At 45.0% G+C, this 12346-nt stretch overlaps 1 protein-coding gene across 5 annotated transcripts in view; it reads right to left on the minus strand.

Annotated features, from left to right (window-relative positions):
* NCAPH2 (non-SMC condensin II complex subunit H2) overlaps positions 1–12346 on the minus strand; it is an 899214-nt gene that overhangs the window by 230604 nt on the left and 656264 nt on the right. For all 5 annotated transcript variants that reach the window (XM_069629493.1, XM_069629491.1, XM_069629492.1 and 2 more), the window contains 2 exons: positions 328–398; positions 88–208 (listed from right to left, as the gene is read on the minus strand). In XM_069629493.1, coding sequence (XP_069485594.1) covers positions 88–208; positions 328–398 — 192 coding nt within the window. The remainder of the gene's footprint in view (positions 1–87; positions 209–327; positions 399–12346) is intronic.

A 12346-nucleotide genomic window follows, 5' to 3' on the forward strand; every position in this document is an offset into this window, starting at 1 on the left:
CAGTTTAAAGGTGGCATTTGTGGGGTGGGCGTTAGACTAACATTTAGGAGGGTATAATAAAGGTACCTCAAAAGGTGCCACGCTTACCCGCCATATCGTCATGATCCAGGTAATCACCAGCACGGTCTTCCTCAATAGGATTCAGCTCTTCCACATTTTCTTTTTGCTGTCTTTGAAAGTCTTCTACCTCCTTTGCAAAGTGTGCTCCCTACAGGAAATAGACAAGGTGAGCAAAAGACATTGCCTATGGATGTAACACCAGTGGCTTCTTTCCACAATACGTTTGCTCCATCACAGTCCTTTCATGCCCCCATCCAGTGGTCTCACCATTCTCCGCTGCAACTGCTTCTGGGCTGCGATCCGTTCCTTTAAGTGCTTCCAGTAGAGGACTTCCATATCTGCGAGAGAAAGGAGCACAATCTGGGGTCAGGGGGCTGTGAACCCACCATATCTGAAAGATTATTAAACTATTGAACGCCAGCTAAGGGGGCCAATTTCCCAATGACCATCACAAAATTCAGGCAGACAGTGATTACAAATAGAAGTTATTTTCCATAGTGACTACTGTACATCAGTATATGGTCCCCTTTACTCCACATTTGAGAATGCCTTCCTTAGTAAGGGGGTGGGTCCAGGCCAGGAAGCAAAGCAGCATGATCTTATTCTTAAAACAGTGCAGGAGCAAATGTGTGGACATGCCTCCCACATATGTCCACCCTTCGTGAGCTACCAGGCTCAAATGTGTAATTTTAGCAGGACCAGAGGAAAGATGAATAGGAGAAGTACACCGACTCCGTCCAGTAACTTCTTACTCCCAAATCCTGTCCCCTTTCCTCCCTACTGTGCGAGATCGCAAAAGAATCCCATCAAAGAGGATGGCTAAACCTGAAACAGTGGTCATAAAAAGAGAAAGGCTTTCAGATAAAACATGTGAAGCAGTACTGCTTCAACAAGCTGCACACCTGTACTAGAACCATTATATTATTCAGGGAGTAATGTTTGTACACTACAGGTAGGGAAGCCCAAGCAGTTGCTTTATAAATGCACTCTAGAGCCAAGTGTCCAACAAGCTATTGATGCTGCCTTTGTCCTGAATAAACGAGCATGAAGTACTTTTGTGGAGATACGTTCCTGTCCATACATATTTTACATACCAAGCAATGGTTGATTCTGTTGCTCACATCTAGATTGTGGAAGAATCTTCCTGCATCAGTCTGTGGGTTTGGAATTCCTAAGTCGGAAACTTGAACGAGTGCACCACTTTACCTTTATGGAAAATTATTAGGGGGCCTCTGAGCAAAAGGGCTGTATGTCACCTTTTCAGTTTGAAGCAATTACGGTGATCAAAAAGGCTGTTTTCCATGGAACAATCTTAATGTATATGAAAACTATCCATTGAAGGGGCTTGTGTACCAGAACTGAAAGAACAATGTAATATTCCAAGAAGGATTTGCTGGGAGGGCTTCTAATGGGTGGCAAAAAGTTCTTGAGTACATTGAATTGCCTTTTTTTAAGGGGGCGGCTAAAGACAAAGCCCAACTCCAAATTGATGTGGGCGCTTACAGGCGACATACATGTTCTACAGAAACCTAATTAAAACTGGTTTTAGATAAGCCCGAAATTAAAATGAATACATAATATAAGGCTCTTAGTAACAGATTAAACTACCTGTTAAAGTACCAATGGAAAACGTTTGTCAACTTGCTGGCACATTAACTTCTAGTGGAGCTCTTTCACAATGCCTGGAGCACAGCTAGGTTTGACACTGAAACCCAAGCACTTAAGTCAGATCCTCAATGTTAAAGCTTCCAAGTACAGAATTTGTTGCGAAATATCAAATGGGTGTCTTTTCCTGTTCAGATGGATTGTCCGAACCAGCTTGGTGGGAGGGTTGTGAGAGCCAGCCTTAGTTGATGAACATAGTAATTGACATTGTGTACACTGAGTAATAAAGCAGATTTCAGGAGCTATGGGGTTGGTGTATTAATACAGTTAACCTTAAAATCTCAAAACATAAGTGAAATATAAATATCTTTCCTAAATCACCACAAACACACATACATACATACATACATACATACATACATAGAGCTGGTGATCTCAAAGAGAGATTACCCACAGTTCCCACCAGTTAGAAACATTTCTAAGTAATTTAACCAAGTAAAACTATAGGCAATTAAGTGAAGATACAGTGCAAAACAATTAAACAAATTATTTACCACTCTGTTATTTTCTTTCTAATTGATGTTCCTCCAACGTGTTCCTCATCTAGGATATACTACTCACAACACAGCGGTTCTCTGGAAACCTTTCCATCACCAGGGGGGTTCTGCACCACACCTCTATGCACCCATGCCAGACAGGATGTTGGTCCCAATATTCCACCATTGTTCCCTAGCACACTGATGCAGAGGGACCGCGTAACCAATGTTGTACTAGCTATCTGCCAAGAGAGCCAGGTAGGGAGGGCGATAAAGAACCGTGGGAGGGACAGCCATCAAATAAATCATTACTGAGTAGCAAGTAATTTGTTATTGTAATGGATTCCTTACACTTATTCCTCATCTATGAGAGACTCCCAAAGCAGTATGAAAATCTGGAGCTGGGAGGAGAGCAAGCACACCACTTAGACCAGAAGACTGACGGACGGCCCTACCAAAATGCGCATCCTGGCCAGACAAGAAATCCAAGCAAGAATGCAGAGGAAACTAGTACAGAGATGCACACGCTGCCACCTGGCAGATGTACAGGACAAGGACTCCCATCTGCAAGGCAGAGGTGGCAACCACTCCTGGAAGAATGGGCTCCGAGACCCTGAAGCACATCCTTCACAGGCAGATCATAGCATTCCGAGATGCAGAGAAGGATCCATCGTGACATGGTCCTGTTTGGTCACAGCCCTGCGAGCAGGAGCAACAGCGTAACCAACAAAAAGCTTGTCTTCTTTCCGAGAGATATAGTAGCTGAGGGCCTGCACCGGTTCCAGCTGATGGCATTGTTCCTCTGCCTTAGAAGGATGGGCTGGAGGATAAAGCATAGGAAGATGGATCTTTTGAGAAAGATGAAAAGCGGAGATAACTTTTGGGTGAAAAGAGGCCCTCATTCTCAAAGTCATCTCGTCTTTGGAGAAAACCAAATAGGAGGTTGAACAGATAGCGGCTGGAGCTCACTCAAGTCTCCTGGAAGTGATGGTAACAAGGTCATTCGGTGTCCAGTTAAGTCGCCTGGGAAATGGCCGTCAGGGTGCGACATGGAGTTCATAATATAAAATGATACCCCTCCAAGAATATTTGAAGAAAGTATGTTAAGAGTTCAGGGGGAAAAAAGTCGCCTCCCTAGCAACCTTTTCCAGGCAACATTATCACATGGATCCGGAAAATCACCTTAAGGGTGAGCAATCTATTAGAACAGGAATGAAGGGGTTCGAAAGAGTTCCCATAAGGAATGTCAACACCAAATTTAAATCCCATGCGGGGACAACAAACTTGTGTAGGAAACTGGTTGCACAAACCCGGAAAGAACTGAATGACTGTGGGGATTGTGAAGACCAAGCTCCGTTTCGGGGGACCTCTTGAAAACTGAAACCATGCCAATCAGCAGGCCTGCTGGGGGCCAAGGACAGCAAAAATATCTAAAACGAGGGATAGCCGACAGGATAGAGGGTCCAGATCCCACTCCCAGCACAAGCCAAAGCATTACGTTATCTGCAGCCATAGATCGACTTTGTGGCAGGTGGTCTAACTGAAAGGAGTACACCAAGGACATTATCTGACCAGTCCCACCCCTTGTATCTCAGCCTCTCCGTAGCCAAGCCTGAGGGTTCAGGCTGTTGAGGTACGGACGAACAACCTGTCCCTCCAACTGGGAGAGCAAGTAGACTCTCCTAAGAAGGCGACAAGGAGGGCAGATGGGCATGTCCAGCAAATCCAGATACCACGTCCCCTCGACCCAGTCCGCAGCGATCAGGATCAATGGGTTTTCGAACCAGCGGAATGACAGGTTCTGGCAGAAACACATACAGGTCATCGAAGGTCCACTTGACCATCAGTGCGCCCCCCCCAAAACTACCTTTCGAGAAAATTCCCTGGAGTAGAACAACTCCCACTTCCTGTTCACATGAGAAGCAAAGAGGTCCCTCTTGAGGAGACCCCCCCAAAAGAAGATCTTCAGAACTTCTTGGCAGAGCTCCCATTCGACCCGAGGCCGAGGTCGCTCTGCTCAAGGCATCCGCTGTGACATTTGCGGCCAAATGGGCTGCCATCACACACCGTTCTCCAGCGCCCACAAGCACAAGTCACATTGCTTCTCTACACAGAGGCAAGGACCCCCACCACTACATAGTGTGTTGGGGTATTGAATGGCTACTGTGTTGTCCACCAGGATTAGCAGTCTTGCGGTTCAGAGAGGGTAGGAAGGTGACCAGAACCAGCTTGATCGCCCTCCTCTATAGCAAGTGGACGTGTTCCCGAGACACTGTGGGAGCTCACGGTCAGTTCAGACAGGTGAGCACCACAACCAGAGATGTGTCTAACCAACCATCACCCGGAGCCAATTTTTACGAAACAAGGCGCCTCAGCAAGCTGTCCAGGCACAGCCTAGCATGCAAAATTCGGAGCCACCTGATCAGAGACCTGTAAAAGGTCAGACCCGAGGCCTTGGAACAGTGACCATTTGCAACAGAGAAGCCACTGAAGCGATCATGCATACCCTCACCCCCGGCACCACTAGGATGCAGGAGGCCATGAGATCCAGAAGGCACAGAAAGGCTGGGGCTGGAACGTGTTACAAGGATTGGAGGACATCACCCATACAAAAGATGTTCGCCACTTGGTCCTCTGGTGGGAGCCGAAGAAAGACTGAACAATAGGACTCTGGATGGGTAGTGATGCTAGCCCAACACAAACCTCTGGTACCTCCTGTGTTTCTGATGAATTAGCACTGGGAAGTAGACATCCTGAAGTTCAGTGATACCAAACAGTCCCTGCAGATCTAGGGTATTTATGGAGCGCAGACCTAGCTTTCGGAAGAAACAGAGGGCTTTACAATAACAGGGGAAAGAATAAGATTAGGAAGCAGAGAAACAAAGGAGTGGGAATCTAACAGGGGAGAAGAGGGAAATTGTCTGCAATGGTTATACAAGTGACAAGGCCAGGAATCACTGGGATCAGATCACCCAGTCTCAGGTGGGGTGTGGTGGATATGTGGATCTGTGGATCTAGGTGTTCTGGAGTTACCCTTGCCTCCTTCCAAGTGCGGGACCAGTTCTATTGCACTCCAAGAGTATGGGATCCGGAGGCAAGAGGTTGCTAAGTGTAAGGTCTGGAGGACGATGCACGAAATGGAAACAGTAAACCTGGTCAATGACTTGTAAGGCCCAAGCATCGGATGTTGTCTTGAACAATTGTATGCTGAACAGGGAAAGTCTGTTAGGAAACGCTTACCAGTACAGAGGGTACAACCCTGCACCAGTCACATTCTTCCAGGCCGCTTCCATCAGCCACGGTGGACAAAGCGATATCTCGATTTACTGCATCATTTAATGGTCTGTGTCGGGATCTTTTCGTCAGCCAACACAGATTCCCACGCCAGCTCCCCCACTTCAACATGGCTGCTTAGCCTACCATTCCAAGAGGGCCACCGTGGAAGCAGCGTCCGTCTGAGATGGCCCAACGTCATTGGATTTCCAGATGAATACAAAATCAATCAGCAGTTCTGTGTCTTGCAAACCTTGGCTGACCAGAACCACGAAGCCTGTTGCTCAAACCACAGCCTTTTACAGGACACAGACTTTGCAGATCCCTTATAAATAAGTCATTCATTCATTTCTTTTCTTTTCCTTTTAATTTTATCCTGTTGGAAAACTGAACATTGAACAGTAAGTGTATTGGACTGCAACAGCACCCTGTTTTTAGTTTGAATGGCTGAGCCATCCTGTGGTGATCAGTAGACTTATTTTGCAGCAATGGCTTTCCCATTCACAGGTAAACCTAAGAGTTACATGAGATTACTGTAAAAGACAAATAGAAACCATAATGATATCGGTTTGTCTCCTTGCAGTGTTTCGTTCTGCTAGCAACAGTGATACCAGTCTTTTGTCACTCCAGCGTCCCTCAATCCTGAAAGACCCTTTGGGAGGATGAGGAACCCAAAGCTCCTGTAATCAATCTGTGGGGCTATGTGCTCCTTTTAGTTTCCTATACGGTATTAGCCACATTGTTCCTGATAGCTATCAGATCTAGAAAACCACTGACCTGAACTAACAGATTACATGACCGCCCTTACTCTCCTTAATCATGGATACTATGATAGAAGAGCTCACTAGTTCCATGCAGAAGTGACCAGCGGAGGTGTTACTACCGCTCGACAAGAAAACAGTACTATTCCAGGCTATCACTGTATTACAGGAAAAGGTAGAAAAGTATGGTTATTAAGAGACCAGTTATTGGCACTCCATGGGGTTCAGTTACAGGTGGTGGCCCCTTGGGTGGCAACGTCACTGCAGGTGATAGCATAATAGGGGTCAGTATAGCCCGACTATCTCATCTAAGAATAGGTCCTAACATACCTTCACCTCCGATGCCTACAAAATGCAAAGATCCCAAGGGCTTTAAACCCCTTCTTAAAAAGCTGTATCCATTTCATGAACCAGCGACAAATCAAATGTGCCACTGATCAGGGCAAAATCTCCTTTATTTTACTGTACCTTGAAAAAACTGCTCAAGCACGGATGGCCCATTTTATCGACACAAACTATTCTAATCTGTTGCATTACGATAACTTGCATGAAGCTTCCAGTCCAAGTTTGGTAGACATTATGATACCAAGTCGGCAAGAAATTAATTCATCGATCTTTGTCAGGGCAAGAAATGTCTTTTGACATATCACTCCGTTCTGAGACCTGGCTTCCCAACCTGGTTGGCAAGATGAAGTACAATTAAGCCTGTTCCATAGAGGACTAAGTGATGAAATCAAAGACACCCTCAGTCAAGTCGTTAACCCTCCCATGAAATTGAAGGATTATGTGGCACCGGTCTTTCAGGTGGACCAACGGTAGAGGGAGAGGAACGGTGAGAGGAGATGTGCAGAATGTAGACGCAACCTATACAAGACCGATATATAGAAGTCTCCTCACCCACTTCAAACGGTGCACCTATCACCAGAGGGCCCATCATAACAGTCAAACAAGAAAGGAGATGAAAAGGGAACCTTTGCTTTTATTGCAGAGACCCCAGACATTCGGTATGGGTATGTCCCAAGAAAACTTCCTCAGAGGCTGGAAACGAAGAGACTCATTTTTCCGGACGGAGAAGAGATCAACAGAGCAAAACCATAATTTCAGTGGATGGGTCGGACCCAATTTCCTAGCCCATTACCCACCAAACAATACCCTTATCCATGATCTTCTCCAAACACCATAAATCGATTACTCTGGAAGCCATAGCAGCCCCTAATTTTCAAATAATATTGGGAATTCCATGGCTCATGTAGCATAATCCTGTTATCCAATGGAGAAAGAGTACTCGCGTTTGGAGGAGATCGATGTCTTCTCAATTGCCAACAACCCTTTATGGAACAGACCTCCTACTACATCTGAAGCATGCATTGTGATCACAAATTTACCGTCAGAGTATCAGGACTTTTCAGATGCATTCAATCCAGTTGAGGCCAAGGTTCTACCTCCTCATAGACCCTAGGATTGCCAGATCAAGTTACAACCTGAAGCTGATATTCCGCATGGTAGAACTTATGCTTTGAAAGAAAAAGAAAACCTTGTTCTGAAAGACTGCATAGAAGAAAATGTAAAGAAGGGATTTAGACGCCACTCCACCCGCTGGAGCTCCCATCATTTTTATAACCAACAAAGAATTAATCCGAATTGAGACCATGCATGGACTATCGTCAACCTAACAAAATAAGGATACAAATCAGATACCCGCTATATCTAAAGTACTGATTGATCAAGCCAGACACAGCAGAGTATATACTACATTGGATTTACGAGGAACTTACAATCTGGCTAGAATTGGTGAAGAAATTCGGTCACTATGAAAGTATGTTGATGTCCTTTGGGCTCTATAATACCCCTGCAGCATTCCAGTTCTTTTTAAATATATATTCTGTGATATACTACATTTTTTCATAGTCATCTATTTAGAAGACATTCTAATATATTCCCTGTGATTGGAAGGACACGTACTAACATTCCTTCTCAGACTCCAAAACAAACTATACGCCAAGGCATCCAAATGTGACTTCCATCAGAACAAGATTGTGTACTTGGGATAGATCCTATCCCCTAATCAAGTGGAAATTGATTCTCAAAAAAAAGATGCAGTCCTGGAATGGCCTGAACCTACTACAACAAAAACACACAAAATATTCTAGGGATCTTTTCCCAACGTATTCACAGCTTTTGCTTCCATTGACAGCCGTCTTAAAAAAAGGAGAATCATTTTCAATGGAACAATCAAACCCAATGTGCCTTTGTGGCCTTATAAATCGCATTTACCACAGCTCCAGTCTGCAATTACCCGATCCTTCACGATCCTATACAGTAGAAGCCGATGCATCTGATAATGCAGTCAGGGCAGTACTGATGCAGAAAAATCCTGAATGGTACAAACCAACCGGTAGATTATCATTCTCAAAAACTCAACATAGCTGAACAGTAATACCGCATCCTTGACAAAGAACATTTGGAAATCAAAGAAGCCTTCAACACTTGATGACATTATCTGGAAGGAGCACGATACCCCGTTCTTAGATCACAAAAACCTGGAATTCCTCAAGACCACCCAAGCCATCAATCAGATACAGCACCAGTGGATATATTTCTTTTCTCGTTTCAACTTCCAAGTGACCTACAAACCTGGCTGCCCAAACTCAAAGGCGGATGCTTTGTCTCGCAAAGAATCCCATGCAACTGACGCTATCCAAGGAATTCCCTTCATGACCCCATCTCAAATCATCACCACTAACATTCTTCATGTACTACACTATGAGACTGCTCTTAAAAATACTTATGCAGACGTCATGAAACAATCCTTTTTACGAGACAACCCCTTGTACCATGAACATCATGGGCTGTTATTTAGATTAGACAAGATTCGATTACCCACTCGTGCATCTCAAGCCATTCTATTACAATGGTGCCATGACATTGCTGTTGCAATTCCGGCATACAAAAGACCCAAGGCAGGACTATTGCAACAGCCTCTTTCTAGAACTTCCTGCCTCTACTCTCCGACCTTTACAACTTATCCAGAACAGGACTGCGAGACTTATCCTTGGCCACAAGCCAAGGGATCGCATCTCTCCAGCTCTGAAATCTGTTCACTGGCTCCCTGTGGCTACAGGGATCAAGTTCAAGACCCTCTGTATCGTCCACAAGGCTTTCTGGGGCCTGGGACCGCTCTGTCAACTTTCTCTTCCAAAACATCTTCCTTCTGGAGCTCTCCGCTCATCCAACTCCAACCCTGCGCTTCAGTTCTTGCTCATCTTTTATGTCACACGTCTTTCATCTTCACAAACTACTGGACTCCATCACCCACAGTGACACACAGATTGTATCCAGATTTTGGGAAGAGATGAGCTGGCTATTGGAATAGAATAGAACTGAAATACTCATGAGCATACCATCCCACAAAGGGATGAACAGACAGAGCGAGTCAAGCAGGTCATTAGTCAATACCTGTGTTATGCCACGTGGAAAAAAACAAAGATTGGGTCACGATGTTACCTTTAGCAGTTTTCCTACAACACCCATCATACTTCCATTTCAGACATACCCTTCCATCTGTCGTATGGAATCCATCCCATTTCTATTCCCATCGAAACTCCCCTGGTTGCTATCATTCCAGCTGCAGCAGAACATTTGCGTCAATTACATGAAGGATACTTAGCGGCACCAGAACATATATAACATGCAACAGGAAATGGGCAAGAACAATGGAGATACCAAAAGATGTGCAGCACCATCATACAAGCAGCATGATCAAGTATGGCCGTCACAAAGCATATCCACATACCTCATGTGTAAACAAGTGGAAACCTAAGTATATATCAGACTTTTTTGTCTATAGGTAAAGAACTTCACACTGTAGCAATGAGACTGATCCTCCCGGACCATTACTGAATGCATCCTGTCTTTCATATATCTCTTCCAACCAGTTACTAGTTCAAAGAACTATTGTAGTCGACACTAGCTCAAACCGCCAGCAGTGAGTCCACAGGATGAATATGAGGTGAAGAGGATCCTGGACTAATTCACGAGGCTGATCAATACAATATCTGAGAAATGTTCATCGTTCTTTCCCCGAGAAAACAGGAAGGGGGTCTACTGGCCCCTTGCATGATAAGAGGGGCACTACTGTTAGGAAAGGTGTACTGATAGACGGTACGATCCTGCACCAGTTTCATTCTTCCGGGCCGCTTCCATCAGACCTGCTGAACAAAACGATATCTCGCATTACTGCATTATTAAATGGTCCATGTTGGGAGCTTTTCATAGGCAAACTCCAATTCCCACGACAGCTCGTCATTTCAAGATGGCCGCTGGCCTCCCATTCCAAGATGGCCACCAGGGAAGCAACGTTCAACAGACGGCCTACGTCATTGGATTTCCGAGTAAATATGCTAATCAATCAGCGGTTCTGCATCTTGAAAACCTTGGTTGACTAGTACGATGGAGCAAGTTTGATGAAACCATGGACTTCACAGATTTTGCAGTTCATGTATAAACAGGTAATTAGGTTTGTTTCATTTTTATTTTACCTGTTGGATTACCAAACACTGAACAGTAGCTGTATTCCATCTACACAATAATGGTGCCTTGTAGGCCTTGATCTTCAAGGCTATCAATCAACAGGTGATCAAGGCCTCCATGTCACACACCATCCACCAGATTTTGCTTAACACAATTCTTTAAATATGTAATTGTATACTCGGATCAAAGGTTTAAAAAAATTCTATAAACGGATGTATACACGTAGAAGAAAACATACAATCTCTAGTGTACAAATCAACATAAATTGAGCATAGACGTCAGCTTGTACAAAGCACAAGAAAAATATAAATTAGACCTCAACCCAAAACAGAAAGCAAACATACATATAAAACAATATGAAAAAATCTCAGACACATCGGGGGACCCCCTAAATTCTATTAGTCCTTTCTGTGACCTGCCCTTCATTTGCAGTGTCTTGATTTCTTCAAATAGTCAACACGTTGTGTTTCAGCCGTTCTATGAGCAATGATAATGCTCCGATTACAGCCTTCATGAGGACAGAAACAATACTTTAACGACACCTCCAAATGTATTCCTGTGTTTTTCTTGTATCTATAATACAAACATATGTACACCTCTATGTTGGAGCCAGGTAATGTGTGTGACACATGTAACTCAAAGCAGATGTAAATCTGTCATCAGTTATTCTATCTCCACAATCAATGTACCATCAGCTGCACCCCCTCAGAGGTATTCGCCTGTTCTTACTTTCCCCCAGAAAATCACCGTCTCCAGAGTGCTGGTCCTCTCTACGCTGGACTATTGCAACAGCCTCTTTCTAAATCTTCCTGCACCTACTCTTCAACCTTTACAACTTATCCAGAACAGGATTGAGAGACTTATCCTTGGCCTCAAGCCCAGGGATCACATCTCTCCAGCCCTGAAATCTCTTCACTGGCTCCCTGTGGCTACAAGGATTAAGTTAAAGAACCTCTGCATCGTCCACAAGGCTTTCTGCAGCCTGTGACCGCTCTACCATCAACTTTCTCTTCCAAAACATCTTCCTTCTCGAGCTCTCCGCTCATCCACCTGCAACTCTGAGTGTCAGGCGCTTCTCCAAGCAAAGAGTTGGGGGCAGATCCATCTCCTCGGCTTGGGCCTCCCCAAGAGAGAGGAGTGGTGAGAGGGATAGAGAAGGGGAGGTCTGAGGAGATCAGAACATCCAGGGTGTGCCCTGCAGAGTGAGTCAGGCCAGAGGGAAAGAGAATTGCAGAGGTTGCAAAAGAGTCATGAAGAAGGGCTGGTAGCATCCAGCTGGATGTTCAAGTCTCTGAGGAGAAGTTGGGAGGTAGAGGCAAAGACCGAGGAGAAGAGGTCAGCCCACTCCGAGAGGAAGAGGGCGAGCTGGCCAGGCGGCCTGTAGATAGTGCCCCACAGTGAGAGAGGCCATGAGAGATTGAGAGCCGGCAGACCAGGCATTCAAAAGGAAGAGTAGTGCTGCATTGGAATGATAGAAGCAGACATCCACTCTGGGAAAATCAAGGCTTCACCCCGCCAGGACGGTTGGTTCTGGGTTCAGAGAGGATTTTGTAGCCATCAGGAAGGAGTGTGTCAGAAGTG

The sequence above is a fragment of the Ambystoma mexicanum genome, chromosome 12 (genome assembly GCF_040938575.1).
Source record: "Ambystoma mexicanum isolate Mex_15411 chromosome 12, UKY_AmexF1_1, whole genome shotgun sequence".
Classification (NCBI taxonomy): domain Eukaryota; kingdom Metazoa; phylum Chordata; class Amphibia; order Caudata; family Ambystomatidae; genus Ambystoma; species Ambystoma mexicanum.